The sequence below is a fragment of the Ammospiza caudacuta genome, chromosome Z (genome assembly GCF_027887145.1).
Source record: "Ammospiza caudacuta isolate bAmmCau1 chromosome Z, bAmmCau1.pri, whole genome shotgun sequence".
NCBI lineage: Eukaryota > Metazoa > Chordata > Aves > Passeriformes > Passerellidae > Ammospiza > Ammospiza caudacuta.
Window position 1 is genome coordinate 23,887,930 of NC_080632.1, and position 26,776 is coordinate 23,914,705.

The 26,776-nt window shown below is 37.6% G+C and overlaps 1 protein-coding gene across 15 annotated transcripts; it reads right to left on the reverse strand.

Moving 5' to 3' along the window:
- Positions 1-212: 212 nt before the first annotated feature.
- Positions 213-26,773, reverse strand: RNF170 (ring finger protein 170). 15 transcript variants are annotated; one of them, XR_009275943.1, is made up of 9 exons: positions 26,584-26,697; positions 23,922-23,979; positions 15,097-15,240; positions 9,917-9,992; positions 8,523-8,634; positions 7,431-7,504; positions 5,483-5,587; positions 3,469-3,801; positions 213-2,085 (listed from the first exon to the last, which is right to left on the reverse strand). XR_009275943.1 is itself a non-coding variant. In XM_058823986.1 (8 exons), the coding sequence occupies exons 3-8, from the start codon at positions 15,231-15,233 to the stop codon at positions 3,532-3,534; spliced, it is 774 nt and encodes a 257-aa protein (XP_058679969.1). In that variant the 5' UTR covers positions 15,234-15,240; positions 23,922-23,979; positions 26,734-26,773; the 3' UTR covers positions 213-3,531. The 15 variants fall into 15 exon arrangements, 14 of the variants coding, with proteins under 14 accessions (XP_058679969.1, XP_058679974.1, XP_058679968.1 ...); XM_058823986.1 differs by lacking the exon at positions 26,584-26,697 and adding an exon at positions 26,734-26,773 and having other exon boundaries at positions 213-3,801; XM_058823991.1 differs by having other exon boundaries at positions 213-3,801; positions 8,523-8,631.
- Positions 26,774-26,776: the final 3 nt, after the last annotated feature.

Consider the following 26,776-nt stretch of genomic DNA (forward strand, 5'->3'; position numbering starts at 1 on the left):
CCATGGGCACCTACAAATCTTGAGTACTCCCTTCCCCTCAAGGGTGGGACACCACACTTACAACTTTAATGCATGGAAGTGGAAAAAGGGGAAATAAAACAATATTGCATCCAGATAGTCAATAAAATAAAATAATTCAAGAGAATCTCTTTAACAGTAATTTATTATCATTAAAAGTAACAATAAGTAGTTTTAAATTCTTTTGTCTTAAAAATCTAGTGTAACATACTGCTACAGTTCTATGAAACTTACGGCAAAATTGTATCCCCAAACCACACTGCTGTGCCTGATCCTCACAGACATCAATGGTGTGGCACACAAATAGCACAGAAATGGATCGCTCTATACAGAGATGATCACTAGGCCTCAAGATGCTACAAGTTATTTTGTAAGAGCTATTAAGTATAATTTTTGTTTTCCTCTCTGTTAATATTGCTAGAACAATCAAATATTTCACATAGCTTTTGGTGCCCATGTGGTCTTTTAAGAACTGTGTTTTATCCCCATACATCTTCATGCTATAGTTTTCCTTTTTAAAATTTTCCTCCCTTAGTGACATGCCTGCCCCACCACAGGAGACAAAACCACAGCAATGTTTGCAGTCACTCTGCACACAGCATCACATATTTCCTTCACATTCTGAAACCAGTGTTCAGCCCTAACCCTTACCTTTCACACTGCTGCCAGAACAACTAAGCAGCACACAGTTCAGGAATACTACATGCTCATATTTTAATCTCCAGCTTCTTGGGAGTTATAGCTATCTGAAATAGCTATAAGTTAGCTGTCTTGGGTGCTTAGCTTGAGCTTAGGTTAAGCTCAAGCTAAGCACCCAAGACAGCTAACTTATAGCTATTTCAGATTTGTGGAAAGGATTAGCGGCCAGACATTGCAGGGCAGATGCATCTTTGCATTACACAAAAAGGCCTGAACAAGTCATAATACTATTTACCATTGGCTTGCAGGACCAAAAAAGAAGAGCCACAGGCAAGCACACATATCGCTGAAAAGAACAGTTATAATTCTGTCAAGCATTTAATGTGCTGAATTTAAGGTTACAATGTTACTCAATACTCAAAAGCAAGCAGAAGCCTCTGAGTGAAACCCTTCTGGCTATCAGAAATGTACTGAAGAAAAAGAACATGGGGAAACTTCATATAGTCTTTCAGATGTGGTTTGTGTATGATTTCAGATACACAGGATCCCCTCAGATGGGATAGGAAATTTCCACATGAACTTCACAGTAGTGCATGGAATTGGGAAATTCAAAGACAACCAATCAGTAAGCAGCTTCATGTGCATCTATATCCACTCTGGATTTAGAGAGTCATGGGAAAATTATAATCATAGGGTAAAAGTATGGATGAAGTAGTAGATCAACAAACTCCATGAAGAAACTCTAATTACTCTACAAGAGCAGTTCACACTCTTCTCTAAGCAAACCTACAACTTAAACTTCAGGAGAAAAAAGGGTGTTAAATTTACTCAATCAAAAAGAATTTTGGGGTTTGTTTTCAGCTAGATTTCTTGAGAAAGAAAACCCCAAAACCAAAAACAACACTTACAGTAAAACTGTGAAATCTTGTCTTACGTAATATCCTAAACTACTGTCTTGCTTTGTAAATGCACCTAACAGCTTATGAATTTCTCATCCTTACTCAATAACACCTTAAAGAGCTTTAACTGAGGTAGCCACTAAAACATCACCATACATTAGCAATGCCAACACAAGGTGAAAAGCTCAACCAAGATGCTCAAGAAAAGTCAGCTAGCATTGCTTCCAAAAATGTAATTTTCTCTCTCACTCTTTTCTTCCAAATCTTACTTTACTTCCCTTTTCTCTTCTTGCCCATCTCTAACAAACAGCAACAAAGAAAAGTTTAGCTTTCCAGTTCATTTGTAAAATGTCCTCGGATTTCCAAAATGAAATTTTCAAATGAAGAATAGGTGAATTTAGTTTTAAATTAATGTCATTTAGAACACTGACACTGAAGGACAATCTGCACTCTCAATGACTGACACCTGAGGTCTCAGCTCTATCATCTTCCTGCACATGCTTAAGTTCTAGAAGCTGTAGAAAGACACCTGCAAGGGGAAAACACAGAAGCAGTGAAAAGGTCCCTTTCGTTTTAAGTCTCACCTATATATGTAAACACACAAAGAATCACCTATTAATTCCCTGTCTTTCAAGTACTCAGGAAGTTAAATTGCAATTACCAGTCCTCTAGCTAAAAAGTACAATGATCTGTCATATCCTGGACCTTTATAGTCACAATCATTGTTCAAAATGAAAGCATTTTCAAATTACTTGTACAGCTATGGTAGCCTATGCTCAAATTCAACATAAAAAACAACTAGCTTTAAGGATAATTAATACCCTGGTATTCTTGAAAACACTTTCAAGAATTTTTTATGGTCCTTTATCAGAGACTATTTTTCAAAGTAATTCAGAACCTCGTCTATCAACGTCCAAATCAAACAACCAATCAAACAAGAAAACTCCAACTGAAAATCACCCCAATATCTATGTTGTTTAGTACACATATATTGCAGAATGTACATGTGGGTAAATATCTACACTGTACACATACAAGTACATGTACTGTAAACATCCAGTTCTGACTTCTTTTTTTCAACCGCTATTTGGAATTTGAGTGTCCTCTCCAATTGGCAGAATGTTTTAATGCATATATAGAAATGTAAAGTTGCATTTCAGCCATATTGCATTGACCCAAAGCAGCCCAAAACCTCTGGTTCTAAGATATATACTTGCCAAATGAAAAAGTCTGAAGAGAAAAACCATGCTCTCGCTTAAAAAAATAGAGCACTAATGAGTGTGACGTGCCTAATACTGGTTTCTCAGTATAGAGCAGATATTGTGTATATATTCCCAAATATAAAAATAAAATGGTACAAATTGCATGCAACTGTACATAGTGCAGTTCAAGCAATATCAAGGTATTATCCTTATTTTCTGAAGCATGTGGACAACAGCAAACTGCAAGGTGATAATTGTAATGCGGTCCTTGGGTTTCTTCTTCCACAGAGACAAAAAAAAGCAATTTTTATTTCAAAAAACTCTAGTCCACAACAGGGAGACATCAAACAATTTAACCATGATAACTGTACTGTGAAGAATTTCTGAATTTTCTTACACATCTAGATTATGCAAAGGGCTTATTGTTTGAAGTACTTTGCTAGAACTCCTTTTTCACAAACCACAACACACCAAATAAAGTGTTTCCTGCTTTCATTACACTCAGTTGTTAATCAGGTGGAAGTAGATGAAGGTGGTTTATTACAACATTATAAAACTAACCTCATCCTTATGAAGCATATGTAATGCACAAATTAAAGATTCCAGTTAAGCATCACCATATACTAACCCTTTATATTTGTATAACATAACCAGCTAAGAAATTGTTACTACTGAAATCATACACAGGCACATTGCTATATCATACTTACTTTATAGTTTTCTTTTTAAAACATTCCACAACTGACTTGGCTTTTAGGTCACTTTTGTCCATTTCATCTATTTAGACGCTGTGTTACCACTTCTCTGTACATGATAGAGATATATATCAGCAGCAGAAAAATGACAAAGAAATCATCCAAGAACCCCAGAATTCCAAACAGAGCTTCAGGAAGAAAATCCAGAGGTGAAGCCAGGTACAGCAAGGCTCCAATCAAGCAGAGGAATATCCTGATGCGAAACATCCAGAAGAGGCCCCCTACAGAAAACATCTCCCTGAAAGCATGTCGCAATAAAGTGGGGAGATCCATAATTCTTTCCATAATCTATAAAGAAAGAATTTAAAAGTTAGTATTTTGCTTTAGCAACTCATCCATGCTAAACTGAAGTTTCTACTACTACATTACATCTTCGATTCTGTTAGTTTATAGGAATTAAAACAAAATCCGGGAAGAGTTATTGAGTTTAGTTTTACCAGGTAGAAAGGCATTAGAATATATATGTTTTCAAGAAACAGTTAAACTGTGTTATTCTACAATGAAAAGCATACACTTAATATACATTACGAGAAAATATACTGGCATCTATTATAAAGGAAAATAATAGAGGAAAACAAATGATTGGGAAAGTAAGAAACAGCAAACAGCTTAACTGGAGTAAAATATTGATCAGAATGCAAGACAAACCAGGATTGTGAGAAAAAACCTAATAGGCAAAGTAGAATAGGTTACAGTTTTTCAGAAACACAATACCCCCTCTCCTAGTGTATAACCAGTGATTCACACAAGTTTCCAAAGGATGGATGAAGCTTCAAAGTAAACTAAAGAACCTTTAAATAAATCCATTCCTGCCTCCTTTCCATTTTGCTATGATTCTGCCAGCTTAGCAAGAGACTGCTCAAAAGAAAATATTCAGGTTTTTGTTGTGATGAGCAGGGAGGGGTGAACTTTAAAACTTCTTTTATACTGGCTCCCTTCTATGGTACACAATTTCTACACAGAGCTGTTAAACTCCAAATAGACTGACTTAGTGCCACAGCTGAAAAAGTTTTTGAGAAAGAAATTTTGTATGTGGTAACATTGTATAAATCAAAGACAATTTATCTAGTCCAATTAGGGCTTTAGTGCACATTTCTGGCATGACCTCAGACAGGTTACTGGGGACTAGACACAGCTCGCAGAGAGGTCTAATGGAGCCTGAAAGGCAGTTTCAACCTCTTCTGGACAAAACCCATACACTTTGTGGTTTAGAAAAATACTCCTCCCTCTACTGTCTCTTTGTAATGTACATTTTTCTTTTAATGTCTTTTTACTATATCCAAATCCCATTACAAATGAAGATAAGCGGGGAGGTTACTAGTATGCGTGTGTGTGCATTTCACCTTGCGACACAGGACACGCACACAGGAGATTGGCTCACAAGGCGACTTTCTAACATTTGTAGAACTTTGAGCACCCCTCTTAGCTATTTACAGAAGAAAAATTATTTTTTCCTACACTCAGAAAGGAGAAAAAATACTGTAATATAGACTAGGGAAAAAAAATCAAGACAACATACAGCTGTCTGAGGAGAAAGGCACAGAGTAGAACTTCATATTCTTCTTTAATCAGTGTAAAAAGACCAATGAAGTGAATATTCTTCCTTGCATGTCATTTATTTAATTAAGTATTTTTACTGACTAATTATCGATACTTTCAAAATAATGACTCATATCTAAAAACCAACTTAACACATGAATACTTGAGAAAACTCAAGACTTATTAGATTCTCACTTACAAGAAAAAAGTAAGTTTCCCTACATTTTCATAAATGACAAATATATAATTTTGGGTTTGGCCTAACCATTTCAATATGAATTTCCTAAAGAAAAGTTGCCTAGGCCCTAAGCATCAGGAAGAGAAAATCCATATCCCAGGGAAAGGAAAAAAAAGAAGGGGGGGAAAAATAAAAAAATTGCTCTCAAACTCTCCTGACACCATTGACTTCCTAAATTTACCTAAAACTTACCGATCTGGGCTGTCCTGAAAATCTTCGATTGTAATCATTAACATCTTGAAACACTTGGGCTGCACCCTGCTGATCTTCACCGAAGAGTGGTAAGAATAGTGTTACCTAGGCACAGCAGGGAGATTATGTTACACATGCAAATGTAAAACAGTCATCTTTAGTTAACTATACAAACAAAAAAATTTTTGGTTTTGTTGAATAGTTAATAGGAGAATAACCTGAAAATTACTAGCATGGGTACTGCTATTAGATTTTAACTAATTAATTCCTTACAGCTCCTTACAGAATATTAATTTTTAAAGAGATTGTTAAAAAAAAGCACAGAATAACCTTCCTTTTAAGAGAGGCTTCCTAAACACCTAAATGCTTTATGTTTCATAAGTGGGACAAATGATTTGGAGAACAAAGCTAATTTACCAAATTAATCTAATTTTCTTTTCTAAATTGGAAATAGAATAAAGCAATCAATGAGGCCTTTCTTTTCCTATTTTTAGGATTGCTTTGCATAACAACAATCATGTAGTAAAACTCATGGTTTCGCATATGGATCTTCATACCAAGATGAATTAAGAAAAAGATATTAACCTTAAACTATTTTGTATGGACAGAGAACTTTGCTCTGTTCTTGGGTTAACTTTCATGCAAACATAGAGAAATAAGACATATGTGAGTATGACCTTACTCACATATATGTTATCTTTCTACATAGACGTTGCTGAGACTTCTCTTTGGAAGCAATGTACAGGTAAAAATGCAGATTTTCAGGGGAAACAGGGAAGGCATAGTGCTTTAAATTATTATAGTCTTCAGAAGCTTCCTCTGTAACTAACTGGCGACTAAATATAAATCTGTGTGGCAGTCACATTCAGAAACGAGAGCATGAGAAGACCTACATTCAACTTCTGGTCCTGCCACAAAGATCTACATTCAACTTCTGGTCCTGTTGTATGCCTCATGTTCATGTATACATCTTTCCCTTCACCATTTATAATTCAGGGTTAGAACGAATACATAACCATGCAAACAGTGCCACCTAATATACCTGTTACTCAGAAAAACATAAATGAAAATAGATATAAGGAAAGACAATAAAGAAAATAACTTATTTTCCCCTTTTCCACACCTTCCCCACCTATTATTTGTGTCTTTTTATACACTGGCTACACTCTACACCTATTCATTCTCCTTCCAGTCATATCTATTTTTTTTTCCTTCAACTGTCTTCTTACAGTCATTTGTCCTGCTGATACACACAATCAAAGTAGGATACAATGGAGGGACAAGGGCATGAGTTACATAATTCATTAGAAGTTACTAGCTCTGTAGTTTGTGCACTGTTAAAACAAAGATGTACTTTTGTTAAAACATACAGTATGAGACTCAGAGATCCTAAGCCTTAATGAGTTGCAGGAACATATTTCAAACTGACAATGTAAGTAAGTTGCGTAGGAAGTAAGTTAGTGCTTGCTCTACAAAGAATAAATTAATAATACATACAAGTTAAAAATAAGACCAAAATAAGAAATTGACATGGATAGGTCTTTTGGTAGGGACAGAGGGAAGAGAGAGCATATTTCTCAGGAACCAGTAGTGTGCAGCCAAGCCTTTCAGATGCAAATTCTGGTAAAAGAAGTTAATAACATCTTCAACAGAAAGCATGAAAGGATCATAGTTTAAATCTCACAATTTTCTGTTTTCATATAGTCTTTACAGAAAAATAGCTGAGTTATCAGCGATTGCAGAACAATCTGAATTTTTGGAGCCATCTGTCAAAGCAAGAAGTTCAGAAAAACTGAATGTCCACCATTCCCGTCTCACATATCCCTCTGGACTTTTTTGGTTTCTCAGACTTTATCTGCCAGCCTCACTATTGCAGCTCACATGGAAGTGCCTTTTGGCAGGCTATCCTAGACAAAACTGACAGGTCGATGATGATTTAAAATATTACCGTCTGTCTGCAGATCGGACAGCGGATGGCACCCAGCCATGAGCCATACCTCCAGTAGGCAATAATGCAGGAACCTAGTGAAGGTAAGGTACACACACATTTAAACTCCTCAGATGAAAAATGCATCACCTGAAGTAATATATTTAATGGCAAAGGAAACAACAAAAAGTGTATATAAGCAGTTAGGTTAAATCTACAGTTTCTGATGTGATTTTGTGTACAGCATTCACTGAAGATACCAAGAACTAAAGTCTTCAAATTCAATGCTATTAATGAGAAAACTTCTGAACAGGTTTCACATGAATCAGTAATTTTAAGGCATTATTTCTGGGAAACACAACAAATTTTTATTCATTAAGTGAAGAAGCAAATAATAAAAATTTTTGCCAGTTTAAAATGTAGAAGTCACAAAAATGTCAAGAGATGTAAAATTTATCCTAAAAACTTGGCTTTATCGTCATCAGTTTCAACAGATGAAGACAAATATAAAAATGTAAGTATTTTATCTGTTTTCCAAACTTGCTTGTTTTTCATTTAAACAACTGGGCATGGTATATGCTATATACTTCAAAAAAAAACAGATGGAAGAATTCTACTGGGAACCTGAAGGAGAAGAAGCAAAATGCTACACAGGGTGTCAGTATATAAATATAGCCTCAACAAACCACAAAACCAAACACTTTAATCAATTTTGCACTTACTTATAATTCTGCAGAACTTCCAAGAAAAAATATTTTGTGAAATAAACAATATTTTATTATTTCTAAAACAGTTTTTAAAAAAATGGTACATTCCCAAATGTTCTTCAACATCTTGAGTTTTTTACTAAACTGGAAACAAATTATACTTTTCGACATTTTAAAAGTAAACAGTTTCATTCCTGATAGCATAGAAAACAATGCTGCACACTCTTAAAGTAATTGTTTATTCCTAAATGTATTTTCTCAACTATTTATAAAAATTATTTATTTTGCAGATGCAATGACAAACAGTTAGAAGGAAACAAAGTTTTTATTTAGGATGCCTGAGCTAGTGCCAAAAGTTTTTACTTCTGTTCTGTTTTTAACTTTGGTGCTAGGAGCTTTTGCTTACCACAGAAGAGATGTCCACAGTTTGTTTCTATAGGAAACGTAGCCTGTTGCAAACAGACTGGACACGACATATCTGTATAGAAGCGATGCCGATCGCCAGCAGAAGCATCCTGCTGGAACAGCAGGAAAACACAAAGTGTTGGAGATACTACGTTATATAAGTCTACTGAGTTCTAAAAAATAATAAATTGGTGTTCGTTCACTATAAGTCAAACACAGAACTATGTGAAATGAGAAATATATTTAAATGTAAAAATTAAACATAGTTAAATGCATTGATTCAATAAGCTCGTTCTTGTGACAGGACCATTATTTTCCCTTCATCTGTTAAATAAGTGTGTGCTTCAAACCAGTTAAAGACCACAAAGGAGGAACCTCCTTGGTCCTTCACAATGAGTCAGGTTAGACATGCTAGAGCAGGAATAACAAACTTGGATCTATATTGTTGCTTCATTATCCTAAGTAGTTCTGTCCAGAGCCAGGTAACCAAACTGCGTTGCTTACCAGTTGCAGCACTTAGTGTTTCCAAGCCCAAATACAGATATCAACTTGCGTATGTCACTGTCATGAAACCATTTTTCTCCCCATTTTGCCATATTTGTCTTCCATATAAATATGCACTGTCATTATTTCAAGACATATCATGATACAAGACTTTTCAATATTCTCCAAAAGTATAGCATAGACTCTACCTGTTCAACTGGATGCCGTCACAGAATCATTGAATGGTCAGAGCTGGAAGGGCCTTTAAAGATCACTAAGTTCCAACTGTCCTGCCATAAGTAGGGACAACTTCCACTAGACCAGGCTGCTCAGAGCCCCATCCAACCCCGCCTTGAACATTTACAGGGATGAGGCATTCATAACTTCTCTGGGCAGCCTGTCCCCAGTGCTTCACAGAAAAGAATTTCTTCCTTGCATCCCCCTAGCTTCTTTCAGTTTAAAACCACTACTCTCTGTCCTGTGACTAAAGGCTTTGCTAAAAAGTTCCTCTCTGTCAGTCTGTGCCTGGCTCCTGTTGCTGTGCCATTGTTCTGCTACACACTGCTTATCAGTCTAAACATCTACCCCTGTCCTCTCTCAGCAAACTGTACTCCAGATTTCCTTTCCTTTACCCTAAAGTTCCCAGGAACATTCCAGGAAGTACACAGCATAATCTAACATACTCCACCTTGTGGCAAAAGCTTATTTGAAAAAAGAACCAGCCAAAATTTAGTTTTAATTCCTTGATGCATCCATTAAAAAAGGGTACATTATCCCATTACTTGATGGATTTTAAGGATGCCTCTGTACAGTAAGTAAGCTCCCATAACTTTCAAGATCATCTTCTTCCAGAACGTCAGAGAAGACTGCAGCATCCCACATCAGAGAGCTGAATGATGCTTGGTACAGCACCTGATCAGTCTGAAGCTGCTGACGAAGAGCTCGCACTAGCTCTTGATTTTCTGGGTGTATGTTCTGATGTTCATTTCTGTGAAAGGAAATACAAGCAATAAAAAGCCCTGTGATCCCACATTGAAAAATAACCCACTGAAACAAATATGAAACCTGAACAAAGGGCAAAAAAACATTATTTCCTGCTAGAAAGGATTTTAAAGGAAGTACACAAATAATAAAGGAAACAGGAATTTATTCTGGATCCTAAAGTTACCTTGGATACTTAAAGCTGTACAGCAGCAGGATTTTTCAAAGACTCCACAACCAATCACTAATCATGTTAAAATTAGATTTTAATCTGAGAAAAAAATTAAGCTTTGAACCGAAAAAAATTAAGTAGCTTGAAAGCTTTTAAATTAAAAACATGTTTTTGTCTCCATTGCTAGTTTCTTACTTGTTGGTCTACTCAACAAATTACTCAATAGATTACTAGTTTTTCACTCACTGCCTAAGTCACAGAGTTGGAACCTCCTAATTACTTCAATTTTATCTGCTACATGACATTTGCATAAGAAGGGGTAGACAAACTTACATTTAGAATATTGAATTTATGTAACTATCAGCAGACTGGATATAAAAAGAAACCACTCTTTTAAAATCACTCTTTTTTAAAAAAAGAAGATTCTACAGGCAGGCAAACTGCAGGTTAGATATGCCAAGAGGAATCATTGGGAAGGGTCACACTGAAGAAGGAAGGATGGATATATTACAAATTTGAAATTCAAAAGCATAATGGGACAGATTTGAAATTAAAAATGTGCTGACAGCAATCAGAGGTGTTGAGCTACAATAAATATGAGTCAATAGCATATGAATTTCTATGCTTTATTAATTCATATGGATTTGAATGATGACAAATTCTGCTGAGCACTCTTGAGGTCTCAGCTGGATTCTGTTCACCATTTTGGGCTAAATGCATAGAAATGCATAGAGAAGTTGGAGAAAGTTAGAAGATAATAAGAACTACTGCCCACATTTTTTATACATTAGAGAAAGACTTAAGAAATGTCAGTTTATATAGAAGACTGTTCTTGGAGTAAAAAGGGGACAGAAAAAGTCTTTCATTCTAAAAATATGAGCAATTATTTCCCACAGTTACCTAAGGCTTGTAGAAACACATTTCTAAATACATAATGTACAAAATCAGACAAGATTACCTCAGGCTACTTTGATTCATCCCTGACTAAAAGTTAAATCAAAAAACAGGTTGCAATGCTTCCAGGGATATTGAGGTAAGCTGACCACCTGTCAGAGATGAGGGCTGGACTGGTTGAACTTTGAGGACATTTTCTGGTTGCAGTTATATTATATAATTTCCTCAATGGCTCTAGAAGCTTCTGCAATATTTTCCTTCAGTTAATGTGGGCAATCATAATATTGCATTATTGCTCAAATGTTTATTGTGTTATTGCTAAAATGTTTAACATTTTGTCTGCCTCATTCTTTTTTCAAAGAAAAATAGACAAGTCCCATATTTTTCATGCTAATATTTACATGACTATCTGTAAAAAGAAAATTTATTTAATACTAATATGGGTGACATATGAAAGTTATATGATAGAAAGCCTGTATGAAAACCCTTCTTATGCACCCTTGGTCTCCATGAATCAGATTTTGTGGATGTTGTCTGCCATACATATTATATGTATAGAAGTATTTTTCTGTTTAGATGCTACAAAATAAATGTATTTCACATCTTCAGCTTGCCAGAATGTCTGATATATATTGAAGTCCAATTTGATTCACACACAAGCGCAAGGCATAAATTGTAAGACAGTTTATTCTGATTTCTCCAAAAACAACTAAATTAGCAGAAGCAAATTTGCTACTGCAAGTGTTCATTTACATGACCTTACCCTGGTATAACATACTATGCCAAAATCATGAGAGCATTTGCAGAGCTGTAGGGGTACACCATGTACAGTCACTTATGCATAAGACAGTGATGTAGCTGAAAACCATGCAATGTTCAAGAAGGGACAGGCAGAGCTCAAGGCATATCAAATTTATAACTTCTGTTATGCAATTAGTGTAAGAAGATAACTGGAATAAATGAAAACCAATATGGTGCCATGTCATTAGAGGCATTATAAAACACAAGCCAGAAAGAAATAAAGTTAGATGCAAAGGCCTTTTATTTCCCTATTTCTGACAGCTAGCATGCCAAAACTTGAGGGAAAAGGTCCCATGATGTGGAAAGATTCGTATTATGTACCACAGAAGGCCCAGCCAAACTATGATTGGAAGGAAGAAGACTCATTCAGTGTGCAGTCTCACACAAGGAAATAGAGGGACAGTACTTAAGGGGACTGGCACATCACTGTGCAGTGATGGACACTGTTAAATTCTAAGGACTAAGATCTCACTTCTGCTGAAAATAGTGACTTGCTCCTATAATCAAACCATATGATGGATAGAAAAATTAGATGAAAAAATCTAAACTTGTAGGCCCATAAACATGGAACAGTTAAGTCATCTAGATCAAATCCCTTGTAGGGAATTAAAGGATCAGGATTCCTTTAATTTGCTGAATACACTGAATTTTCACAATCTCATTTGTAATGTGACAACCTACTCACCAGTTTAAAAGATGATGGAAAAAATCTGGCTTCATTTTATCAAAATTTATAACTCAAAAGCATACAGGCATCAAAAAAGTATCATATAGTGCCTGAACTACACATCTGCAACTTGTTACAAATGTTAATTATGGCTTTTAAGTTTCTCCACAAGAAGCATGAATGAAGCCTTGATGCGATGCTTCATTGAATTCTTTCACCTGGAAACAAGTACAACAATTATATCCTTTAACAGTTCTTTCCATATTCTGCTTCTGCCCCCTAAAATCTACTGCAACACATACTCCTTGCTGCTCATTTCCCTTTTGATTCAGCTCCTGCAGCTACTCATCACCTTGTAAGCTTTCCTTCCTGTATACTTACCCATGACCTGTTCCAACTTAAGTATTTCAGTTCTGTTGATACAGAAGCATGAAAGGCAAGAAAAAAACTGGGGTAATGAACACCATATAAGCAACACAAAGACCACTGTACTGTCTAAGGTAACTAGAGAAGAAAAAGAAAATACTCTTTTTCTGCCTCACTTCCCCCTCTCTGCTAAATAAATTAAAAGTATTATAATTTTTGTACTGTACAGATTTTCTATCATACTATGCAGATTTTGAGGGCAACAATGCAAAGGAGATAGATGAAGAGTGCTCCTGAATAGACACAATTTCAAAAGGTACCAGAAGGCAGAGCAGGGAGCTAAGAGGGAAAAGATAAGTCTTTCAGTTGTCAGTCATAGAATCACAGTCACAGAATATGCTGAGTTGGAAGGGGCCCATCAGGATCACTGAGTTAAACTCCTGGTCCTACGTGGACTGCTCAAGACACATATGCACGAGAGTATACATATGTATATAATATATATCATATATATATATATATATATATATATATATATATATATAGTATACGTATCTATATATCTATATATCTATATCTATATCTATCTCTCTCTCTCTCTCTCTCTATATATATATATATATAAAACACGAAGATGTGTTGCCCAAACACATCTTCAACTCTATCAGGCTGGTACTGTGACTTCCCTGGTGAGCCTGCTCAACCTTCTGGGTGAAAAACTTTTTTCTGGTATCATAACCTAAATCTCCTCTGACTCAGCTTCATGCGTTTCCTCAAGTCCTGTCACTGGCCACAAATCATACAATGCAGACCTCCAAAGTCTGGAAGCTTTGTGTTTTCAGTTTGTTTGCCTCTTCAGAAAATAAACCATCAAGGCATGTAACAGGATTCACAGTCAACTTTTTACCTACCTCGTTACTCTGCAGAGGCAGTCGATAAGTAGCGTTATCTTCCTCCCTAAGTAACTCCTCATAATTGACGCATCATCTCCTGAACTTAATTCTGACTGAACTCCTGCTACTCTTGTCCACTCTGACAACTGCTGACCCTTGTTCCACTCACTTTTTGTTTAATATTTCTTACTTGCCTTTCTAGAGTTCAAAAATAAAGTGTTAACTTTTAAACTAAAAGTCACAAATGCCAAAAATGTCAATATAAAGGATAGAGAAATCATAACAGAGCAGATAAAAAAGAGGCACTATTAAAGCAATCTGAGTAACTGAAACAGCAACGGGAAAAAAAAAGGCAAAGTGAAGTGAATGCCTTTCTTAAGATTCTTTTGTGATCTCCTGGTCCTTAACAGCAGCACTGCCTTGCAGTCCAACCAAGTTTTTCTACTTATAGCTTATTTAGTAGCTTGCTCTCAAGTAACCCTACCTTAGCAATATTTCTCACATGGACATATCTTCTTCAAGTTCCATGATGCCACTGTGTCACTAAAACTGAGTTCCCTTGGTTTTGAAAACTGTTCTCTGTTCAGAGGTTTACACACATCAATAAGAAAATAAAATAAAATAAAATAGAATAAAATAGAATAAAATAGAATAAAATAGAATAGAATAAAATAAAATAAAATAAAATAAAATAAAATAAAATAAAATAAAATAAAATAAAGCTAATCTGAAGCTTATTTTCCCAAAACACATAGGCTAAGATGTTTGTTCGGATGCAAAGAAAAACTCCGAAATAAAAATAAGCTTTGATGACTTCATCATTAAAGTTACTGAATTCTGAACTTAACATTTTCCTGTATAGAATGCACATTGCAGTCCACTGTTGTACAGCATACTAATTTGAAAAAAAAATCAGTCAATTTATTTGGATTTGGGCTGTTGTTTGTTTGCTTTCTTGGAAGGAGACTTCAGCTAGAACATACATTGGAGGAATATATCCAATTTTAATCTTGGAGTCGTTGACAAATCTGTACTTTTTAACCAAATACAACAGAGCTGCCATACAGACTGTGAATTTAACCATTTTCAGTCTTAATGAACGATGAACACTACTAAGTTTAAATATCTGAAGATATGGAAGAGTTAAACTCCACTTTTGATTTTAGCTGTACCAACCAATTAGTTAAATATAGTAAGCAATCAAACAACCACTTCCTTACTGTCACAAAATCACAGTTTTTATGTACCAATGCACACAATTGTGAAGAAAGTTAGGATTTTTATAAAAAATGAATAATTCCTCTCAACACATTCTCACCTTAAAAGCGTATATACCAGAGCAGCAATGAAAGTGAAACTGAGCACAACTGCCACCAGTACCTGGTCACTTACTCCTTCTATAACTGAATCATTATCTAGCTTCAAACTCTGAACTTCTGCTTGGTGACTGGCCATCACAGCTCTAAAATGCAAAAAAAAAAAGATAAATATACATATATTAAAATGTATGTGTCATGTCTTGTTATGTGCACAGATATTTTAAACACAGTTACAAACAGTATCACAGAATCACAAAAATTCTAGGTTGGAAGAGACCTTCAAGATCATTGAGTCCAACCCATGTTCTAACACCTCAACTAGATCATGGCACCAAGTACCACATCCAGTCTTTTTTTAAACTCTTCGAGGGATGGTGACTCCACCACCTCCCTGGGTAGATGATTCCAGTATTTAACCACTCTTTCTGTAAAATACTTCCTCCTTAATTCTACCCTGTATCTCCCTTGGCACAGCTTGAGACTGTGTCCTCTTGTTCTGTCTGTTGTTGCCCAGAGAAAGAGACCGACCCGCAGCTCACCACAGCCACCCTTCAGGAAGTTCAAGAGGGTGATAAGGTCACCTCTGAGTCTCCTTTTGTCCAGGCTGAACAACCCCAGCTCCCTCAGTCGTTCTTCATACGGCTTGTGTTCCCAGCCCCTCACCAGCCTCGTTGCTCTCCTTTGGACACTCTCAAGCATCTCAACGTCCCTCCTAAAGTGAGGGGCCCAGAACTGGATGCAATACTCCAGGTGAGGCCTCACCAGGGCTGAGTACAGGGGCAGAATGACCTCCCTGCTCCTGCTGGCCACACCGTTCCTGACACAGGCCAGGATGCCATTGGCCTTCTTGGCCCCCAGGGCACACTGCTGGCTCATGTCCTGCTGGCTGTGGACCAGCACCCCCAGGTCCCTTTCCACCTGAGCACTGTCCAGCCACACCGTTCCTAGCTTATATCGTTGCAGGGGGTTATTGTGGCCAAAGTGCAGGACTCGGCACTTGGACTTATTGAACTTCATCCCATTAGATTCTGCCCATCCATCCAACCGTTCCAAGTCCCTCTGCAAAGCCCTCTGTCCCTCTAACAGATCAACACACACTCCCAGCTTAGTGTCATCTGCAAATTTGCTAATAAAGGACTCTAAACCCTCATCCATGTCATCAATAAAAATATTAAACAGAACTGGCCCCAGCACAGACCCCTGAGGGACACCACTGGTGACTGGTCGCCAGCTGAATGCAGCACCATTCACCAGCACTCTCTGGGCCCGGCCATCCAGCCAGTTCTGAACCCAGCAAAGAGTGCTCCTGTCCCAGCCAAGGCCTGCGAGTTTGTCTAGGAGTATGCTGTGGGAGACAGTGTCAAAGGCCTTGCTGAAATCCAAGTAAACAACATCTACAGCCTTCCCTGCATCCACTAGGTGGGTTACCTGGTCATAAAAGGTGACCAGGTTGGTCAAACATGACCTACCCCTCCTAAATCCATGCTGACTGGGTCTGATACCCTGGCCATCTTGTATATTTTGCGTGATGGCACTTAATATAAACTGTTCCATTATTTTGCCAGGTACTGAGGTCAGGCTGACTGGTCTATAATTACCAGGATCTTCCTTTGCACCGTTTTTGTGAATGGGTATCACATTGGCCAGCTTCCAGTCATCCGGAACCTCACCAGTGAGCCATGACTGTTGGTAAATGATAGAGAGTGGCTTTGCAAGCTCGTTTGCCAGCTCTGTCATTACCCTGGGGTGGATCCCGTCTGGTCCCATAGATTTATGAATATCCAAGCATTTCAGTAGTTCTATGACTGCCTCCTCTTGGATAATGGGGGACCATTCTGCTCCCTAAAACCATCAACCAGCCCAGGTGGGCAGGTGTCTTAAGCGCAAGTCATCTTCCCACTAAAAACTGAGGCAAAATAGGCATTAAGCACTTCTGCCTTTTCCTCATCTTCAGATACTAAGTTCCCTCCTTTGTCCAATAAAGAACAAAGGCTGGTCTTACCTTTCCTTCTACCATTAATGTATTTGTAAAAACATTTTTTATTATCCTTTACAGAAGTTGCCATTCTAAGTTCAAACTGAGCTTTGGCCTCCCTAATTTTTTTTCTGCATGCTCTAGCAGCCTTCTTGAATACTTCCTTAGAGACTTGACCCTTCTTCCAACGCTGATACATCCTCTTTTTATTCTTAAGTTCCTCCAAAATCTCCTTGGGAGAAAAGAGTGGTACAAAAAGAAGGAATGTATCCATTTTTAACAAACACTGAGTTTGCTGTAGAGGTCTCATGCAGTAGCAAACAAATCTTAAATGTGTTATGTGTTATGATTTAAACATTAAAAAAATAGTCAGATAGTTTACCTTGAAATCTTTATAAGATAAATTGCATAGGAATAGGTCATTACTGAGCTGGCCATATTCTAAGGACTGTCTAGTGAAAAAAAATTTAAAAGACTGCATTACCAAGAATTTTAGCTATTACACACCTCATCACTCCTGGTAGGCTAAGCCAACACAGAAACTTAATTTTCACCACTTACATGAATGAAGAAACAAGGACATCTTGGTTTTAATGTTAAATGCTCATTTCGATACACAGGAATCACCCAATACATTTTAAACTTCATTTCCGTTTTCTGTGCATTACCAACCTTTAGCTGGAAACATGGGGAAAACTTGAAAGAAAAATAGTATTATCCTTAGTTAGACTCACTTGTTTTACATTTGTTTCACATTTGTAGCCATCAGTGACTAAGGTTAACATTTATTAACCCACAGCACTAACCTACAGCTGGAGACGTGAAATAAAATAGTTTCCAACCCACTGCTGAATCATTGCTGTTGCAATCAGGAAGTGAAATGAACTATGGCTCTGAATTTTACGAAATCAGAACAGGGAAACTAACTCCGTCAAATGACATGAGAAGTTACACTGAAGCTCTGTCCATGCACAATTGAAGTATTTCCCATGAAGCTGTCATAAAATCCCACTGGTTCCTGAAGGCATCAAGACTGGTATCTTTTTCTGTTTCCTAGTCCAGCTTGCAAGCTTTCATCAATGTTTCACTACACTCCACAGCTCCTGTGTAATTTTTAATTTAAACCTTACTGTCTAGAAAATATTACCAAACACCCTCTGGCCCTGAATTAATTGCAAAACTGAAATGGAGTACAAGTCATCAGGATTTTAGTGGATACCTGTAATGACTACCCTGACAAAATTTCAGCATGTCAGTCTATTGCTAATAAAAAAGCATAATTTTTCCCTAAGACAGTTACTCTCACCCTCCACATTTTTTCTAGTATAAGCAGTGGAGCTTTTTTCAAGCTTCCTTACATTGGTGGCAGCGGCCTTCTGTAGCAGGAATACAGGAGAAGTTGATACATTCTAAGAGTATTGTTAAGAAGTGTAAGTGGTGTAAGTAAGTACCATAAGACCAGAGCAAACTTGCGGAGAACAAGGGGAGATTTCATTAATTGTTGTATTTCTGGGCTTTCCCTGTGAAAGCTAAAATGGAATAATGAAGCATATATGAAGCAAAACAATAAACTAAGTTATCCTAAGTGTGCCAGCCTGAACTGAGACTACTATTTCTGTAAGTATAGTCAAGTTTTTGCTAATTACAGCTTTCAACAAGCAACTGTGTCACAGTATTTGGAAAGAGTAACTTCTTTCAAAGGTGGAACACCAGTGACTCATAGAAAGGCATGTTTAAAGTAGGTCAGTGTTTACACACATTTCATATATACTAACAAATGAAAGACCAGATCTTTGTGGAAAGATCTTACATAGGAACATAGGCCTACACAAGGAGTTAGAGCATTTCTCTGCACAGCTAGTTGCAGAATTACATTCCTATAGCTAAAGCCACGAGGTTAAGATGTGAAATTTTTCTGATCAGTAGTTCCCTGGTGCTGAGGATCTGGATTGGCAGGTGTGCTGTGATGCCTCCCTAACCCAACATTACCTGCCTATATACTTAAGTTCTTTGCATATCCTGTCCTGAAGAAGCTTCTCTTTCTTACACTGCATCATTCTGAGACAACTGTGCATGCTATATTTCTATGTTTTTCCTCCTTAAGTATCATTATCAGTTGGCTAATTTTTTACTCTGTCCCACTGTTTTTTTCCGGGTTGACCACTCAGAACAAAATCAGACATAAATGCCAAGGAACTGGTTTAATTTCTCCCTTGCTCCACATCAGTTCTGTTAGAATACACCAACATGCCAATGACAACTACATCCCATTAAGTATTACCCAGGGTTTTGGGTTTGGGTTTCTTTTCAGAAATGCCTATTGTGTCAGAGACATACAGACAATTTAACTGTACCTTTGGAAGGCAAGCGCTTCTTATATTAACACCTGAACTTCCTCTGTCACTGCATGCTTGCTGCACTTTGAAAACAACACCAAGATTATCAATATCAAACCAATTTAAATCAGTTTCCCTCAAGCCTTCAAGACATCTACTCCAGCTCTTCCTTTTCTGTATGTTCCTTGCAACAACACTCCAAATTCTTATCTGCCTGCCATCAATAGCATTCACTGCATCTGCTTGCCTTAATTTCTGCTCACTCATCTTTCTTGAAATACCAAACTAAGGTGCCAAAGTTAGCATCAGAACATGAAAACGAAGTACACAGATCCTCACTTTGTCTTCCTTCTTGCACATAATGCCAGTTACTTATATCTACTTCAGCCCTTCATTTTGAAACATATATGACTTTCCCAATAACCTTTTTGACACAAGCATGGTGTATAAGAAATATTATTGCACAGTCTTTCTCTCTGCATAAACACCCTGAGACACTTTGTCTTTACTTATGTATCAATACTGCAAAGACTATATAGAGGAGGAATGGAATCTGCCTCAGTCTCATTCCCAGCTGCTTCTATCACTGAATTCTAGAGAAGACAAACTATCAATGCTTAATGCCCATGTTGTTCATATTTTAATTTACTTGCTGTTTCTGGACAGCTGACAAGTGCTCTGTATATTTTTCTTATTACTTCCAACACTTTCTCTCAATAAGATCATTGCACAGGAGAGCTGACAAGACTTGTGTAGACTAGGTACTGCAAAACAGAGGCTATCCCTTCAAAAGAACCAATACATACTTTCTCTGAATTCATGCCTCAGTACAGACAGTACAAATCTCCTCCTCCTCCTACCTCTAAGATAGCATGTTAAAAATGCAATGTGTACAAAGAAAATGTTAACATACGCTAATAGAAAAAATGTCTGAAGGAGGAAGGAATTTTGTGAGTTCAAGGCTATCTTGAATGCTTTCAAAAAAACCACCCAGAACTGGAGGCTTGGAGTTCATGTTTCTTCAAGTGCAACTACAACAGCCAAAGAGTGATCTGCAGTGGTTTGAATGTATGATAAGTAAAAACAGCTTGGAAGAAATCTCGCCTCACAGTGTGTGTGTTCAGCAATTGTTGCTCTTTCAGCTGGTGCAACTAAGAAGCAAGCTATAGGACATTTAAATAATGTAATGAAGACTCAGTCTTTGGAGACAGCCAGCCTTGATAAAGACCAAGTGTGTGTCAGAGAAACCTTCCTGAACCAGATTTTATTACATATATCTAACCACTCCTAAAATAGTCACTGTTAATAATTTGATGCAATTCAAGAGTGAGTTAGTATGGCTCATACTAAATTCCATCCATTGATTCATTACATTTTTCCAGTTATGAAAAAATGACAGCATTTCATCAACCTTTTCCTCAGATAATTATTTTCAGATCTGGGTTCTAAATCACAGGCTTTTCAGACATTAAATTATTTTAAAAGTTTTCTTTCTTTCTTTTCTGTAGGTTACCTTGTTTCTTTCTAAAACTGCAAAGAAGGTTTGAATTATTTTCATTGCTCTGTTTCTATTTTTTAATACAATAAATTAATTCCTGTCTACACTAGGTCTGAGAAAAGTACCAACTGTATAAGATTACTTCAGTGGAAAAAAGGCAGTAATTGAAAATATATTAAATTCGGATAAATGATTTCTGGTTATACTTAAGACTTTTCCACTTTTGAGATGGCTTTCTTAAATGCAAGCATAACTCCAGCCTATGAGAGGATGAAAACCATGCAACATCTAATAATACTCACATCAAAACTGGAATTCATACAACTAACTTCAGAATTTTAAAAATATCAATCACAAACTTAAAAACTGACAAAAATGCTGGGCCTTTTTCCTACTTCAAAAGCAACACCACCAAAGCCCAAATCTTAAATTCCAGGTTTATTTAATCTTCAGACTACTGGCACTTGCTTCAAGTAAAACAACACAGAAAAGGGGGAAAAAGACAAGGATTTACTCCTCCATTCGATTTGGGCTAGCTAAGTTACAGCCTGACATTGCATCCCAGCCTGGGATCCTGTTCATTTCCAAGAGAGTTCTTGATGGCTAGAGAGTATAAACAACCTCAGAGTAAATTCTCCACAAAAGGTTTTGCAATAGAAAGGAATGCAATTTACTGTTTGTAAAATCATACAGTTTGATTTGTAAATCTGTCAGTAATTAATCATCTGTACAGAAAATCATCTTGTTTATTGCAAGTTTTTCTCAGAGTGATCACTGAGAGAAGGTAACACTAATTTATTTTTTTTTACATTTCAAGAGTCTACAGACCTTTTTAAAGTTACATTTTTCCCTCTGTGGTTATGTATGAACAATGCATGCAGATTTAAGCAAAAAAAAAAGAGAACTATAATGAGCAATACTGCAAGTACAATGGCTTTTATTCTTGGAAATTCATACAGAACACATTGAAGTGTGAGGGAATTAAGACATATACTAGTGTGGATGTATTATTTCTTAATTTTTCAGATCAGAAAAGTATTATTAGGACTTTCAATGTTCAACATAAAGCACCGCTACAACAATACCCTATGCCATGACTCATAAAAACAATCCAGTCTTTACCATGATATGTTAAACAGCTGTCATCTATCCAAAGTCAGAACTTTTCCCATAGTTTTCTGAAGTATTTGAACTTTTCTGAGTTTATCAGGGAAGCGCCATATGATAATATACTCTTAAAACCACAGAGATTTTTAGGACCCACTACCAAAGGAATGTGCCAGCACAGTGAACAAGAAATACGAGGCTCTCTTGATGTCTGAGAAGTAAAAAATGAGGTAACACACAAGCAATACTGATGTGAGATACAAGTTATTAACCTTACTGTATTGACTTTGTGAGCATGGTACAATTTGCTCAACATCTGAAAGGTAATTTGGATAACAATGTGTCCTTTACGGGATGGGCTGGGAGTGAACTGGATAAGAAAAATAGAGTTTTGGATTTTCATTTATTTCAGTTTTATTTTGAGTGTTTTTCTCTAGATGTAGTACAGCCACCATCAGTTCTTCAAAAAATTATAAGTTAATTATAAAGTGATGGTGGGCCAGCGTGCAAGCCAGAACCTGTAATTCCTTTTGTCAGTTGCCTTTTATTAGCAAAAGCATCCCTCCCACCCTTTGAAAAAGCTGCTTAATTTGTAGAGGTTGTGTGTTTTCCAGGATAAGTTAATTCATCTCCAACTAGTCAAACACCACAAGTCACACTTTCTTAAGAACAAAAAGGCTTTAACTCCTCAAAATTTTCTTCTATGTAAGATAAACAAACAAAAAATTGGTTTCATTTTATAAAAAAGTTTCTAATAAGATTGTCCTGTTTCAGACAATATAAACCAACTTTTAAGAATTTGAGCATATTAAAATAGAGCATGCTTATTCTGTAATCTACCCCCTGAACACATATTAACTTATGTTGAAATACCTATAGGGACAAATTTAGCACATTTTATTTAAGAGAAAAGCAGGCAAAAATTCCCAAAATAAAGACAAACTCTTAAATGTAGGGCAAAAATTGAGACCTGTCTCATCAGAAACTATCTAATTACTTCCTGCTCCAGTGCAGTACCAGGTCATGGTCCCCCTCTGTCATTGACAATGGGACTTTGGGAATGGACTTGACTCAGTGAACTGAATCCTACAGTTATTTGTGCATTCTGTCTTTAAGAGTCCAAAGATATGCCCAGACTGCATTCAGAAACAATTAACAACACCAGGCATGAACTACACATCATGAACAGTGGAAGTGTTGAAGACTCTCTGAGTTTACTAGCCTAAATCCTGAGGTGATAGATTTTATCCACATTCCTTGGTGTACTAAAGTCAGGCTTTGAAGAAGTGGTGTAGACAAATATAACTTTATAGAACAGAAATAATGGAAATGATTGATGGCATACTTAGAAAAAGTGTTTCTTGAGGAAACAGGATTTATTAGCCTTTCATTTTTGTGAGCACAGTCATACTTGAATAAAACACCAACAACAATCTCTAGTACTAAGTATCCCCCTACACTGTAAAAATCAATGGGAGAAAATCCAAAGGGCACATTTACTAATGGAAATTAAAAAAAGTCTATAATATAGCAACATATAAATTGATGAGATATATATTCTGTGACAAGGCTGTCAAAACTGACTTGAGATTATCCTATTAGAATTTCATGCAGTTCTGCTAATGCATCATTATTATGAGTTTGCATCAACTTTGGGTTTACAAATAAGTTCAGCTGGTACAAGAAATACAGCCAAACTCAGCTGTATAATATTCAGTTACATGCTTACCATGAACCACCTTTGCTTTCAGGACTGTGCTGACTGCATTCAAGTGTATGCATACCCTTTGCAAAAGAGAATGGTAAAGGTCTTAACAGTCTTGCTAAGAGAGGGGAGAGGGCAATTTCAATAGGCAAACAATGATTTTGTTGAGTATATGTTACAAACTGACCAACTGAGACACTTGCCTGATAAAGCAGGTTTCTGCAGGGTATGAGGTCAGCAGTCTCTGAGGCACATTTTTTCCTAAAGAGAAAAAAAACCAAAAGAAGAAAAAAGAAAGTAGATATTCTACTTTTGCTGATGGAATCATGTTTTGCAAATTAAAAGTAATGCAGCTGCAAACAACAGGTGCAAGGCTGTGAGGGAAAATAATCCAAAATTAATATACCATTCTACTAGGAAAACAAAATATCTCAAATATTTTTTCTCCTGAGTCCAAAACCACATGAATGACTTGAAGCAAGAAGACATGCAATGCCCTGTTTAGCATTACTATTCTGAATATCTGCCTGGGCAATGTATGACTTGTGTAAAACAATTCCTAACAAAATTTTCCACCACTTTGTAAGGCAAAACCATACTGAAAGGTACAGAGTTCTGAACAAACCAGAGGGTGGAACTGAATTCATATGCAGATAGGAGCATGAGAAAGAGCCTGCGTATGCCTTCAGCTTGGATACCTGACTTTCCTGGTCAGGCAGGAAGAAAAAGAAAATACTGTCACTTCTTTATAATAATGTTTAGTGGAATATGGTAGTACTTCAGCTAAGCATGAGGAGGCTTCAGATCTCTCTTAGGAAAGGTGCCCAGTGATTCCTTGTTGTAGAAAGCGCTACCTCCATACACAACCTCATATCTAAAACAGACAGCAAGGCAAAAAAGTAATATAGTATTTGTTTGCGTCAACAAAATACAAGCTACACCTCGTGGCAATGGGCAAAGCAGAGTGGGAAATGAAGCACAGAGGAAGATATGATAGAAAAGCTTAAACCGTGCAATGTACCTGTGAAAGCTGTCAAAAGTACCAAACATGTTGCTTAAAGCACACATTAAAACTTGGAATGGAAAGTTGGTAGTTGTGCAGTTCTCTAAAACTTTAAATTCATCCTGAAACTGCAAGTTACCTTTAAATGAAGACAGATTTTGTTTATAACTTATAGAGCAGATTATACAATGAGATCAGTAAGAAAGTACTTTCTGGGGAAAACTTGAAACTTTTCATAGCTCCTACAATACTCTACAGTTCAAAAGAAGCTCACATAAAGGTAGCATTTAGTTTTTCTCCATGTTACTAATTCATTAAATGGAAAAATGTGAGAAAAGAGGGAAAACATTGGCAGTTTCGCATCTGTGACCCTTCCTGTTTATACGGCCCTCCACTGTTATCAGAGCTTTGTGCCTGCTCGCCCATGTCATCGCATGCCAGGCTCGTTGTTAACTGATAGGGAACTGCAGAACTTATCACGATGCCACACACTCTCACTGCAAACTTCAAATAGTCCAAAATCCAACACACTACTGTGTGAGAGAGAGAGTTGCTTGAACTCCTCAGGTGACCCATTTGCAGCATGATGGAGAGTTCCTCTGGCTGGGGCACGGCAAGGATGTAGGGGCACCCTGGCCACAGACAGACTCCTTGTTTTTGAGATAAAAACTTAATTAAATCACCTGAAGAATCACACAGAACCAACTAGGCTGGAAAAACCACTGAGATCATCAAGTCCAACCTAAGACTGAACACCTCCCTGTTAACCACACCATGACACCAAGTGTCATGTCCAGTCTTTCCTTGAACACCCACTGGGATGGTGACTCCACCACCTCCACGGGCAGCCCATTTCAATATCTAATCATCCTTCTTCCTAGTCACCACTTGCTACTAGTTCTAAGCAAGTAAGTCATAGAATTGTAGAATGTTAAGAGATTGGAAAGAACCTTAAAGATCATCCAGACCCAACATCCCGATGCCACAGACAGGGACACCTCTCACTAGACTAGGTTGCTCAAGTCTTATCCAAACTGGTTTTGAACAGTGCCAGGGGTGGGGCATCCACAACCACCTTGGACAACTTGTTTCAGCACCTCAACACCCCTGACAGTAAAAAACTCCTTCCTGCTACCTAGCCTAAATTTCCCTTCTTTAAGTTTAAACCTATTACTCCTTGTCACTACAGTTCCTAACAAAGCGTCTGTCTCTGACTTCCCTGCAGACCCCCTTCCGATACTGGTAGGTTGCCTGTTCATTAAATTTACTACAGCAGAGCTTCGTTGAAAAGAAGCTAACAAGTCGTTGTCTTGTCCAAAAACAGAGGAGAACGTCGTCAAGGCTGCTCCATACACAAGCCAAGCCACACTAGATACTAAGACTATGACATGTCTGTGAGTGCAGGGTCATTTCCCACTCCAAAAGGAGGAAAACTTTGTAGGGGCTGCTCCAGTCACAAACAGAAGGAAGTCTGCGGGTGAAAGGTCATTTTTCTACTCCAAAAAGAGAGAAAAACCTTTTAGGGGTCACTCCACCCAGAAGCCAAGCCACATTCCACACCAACGTGGATAACGCCTGTGGTACACCATCCTCACAAACCCACACTGCCAGCCCCGCCGGACACTCTCCTGAGCAGCTCCTCTGCGCCAAGACACACACACACAGACACACACACAGACACACACACAGACACACACAAACACACACAAACACGCACACATACACACACACAGACACACATACACGCACACACACACGCGCACATACACACACACACACACGCGCACATACACACACACGTACACATACACACAGACACACATACACACGGAGCCCGGGGAAGCACTGCACACCCCTCCTACCCGAGGGCCCGGCGGCGTACGAGGTGCCTCGGCGGGCACGCAACGGAGGGACCCGCGTCTCCCGGACCCTCCCCAGTGCCCCCTGGCCGGCTGTGAGGGGCGGACAGCCCAGCCCGGTGCGCTGTGGCCCCGCCCGCGCCCCCGCGGTACCTCAGCCGCCGCTCGCCGCCGGCCTCGCGGCCCCGCCCCGTCC

Coding starts and splice junctions, on each gene's coding strand:
- RNF170 (XM_058823986.1), bottom strand. CDS start 15,233: ATGGCCAGTCACCAAGCAGAAGTTCAGAGTTTGAAGCTAGATAATGAT. Junction 9,993..15,096: donor CTGGTATATACGCTTTTAAG/GTGAGAATGTGT, acceptor TTCCTTTCACAG/AAATGAACATCAGAACATAC. Junction 3,802..5,482: donor TTTCAGGACAGCCCAGATCG/GTAAGTTTTAGG, acceptor CTTTCTTTATAG/ATTATGGAAAGAATTATGGA.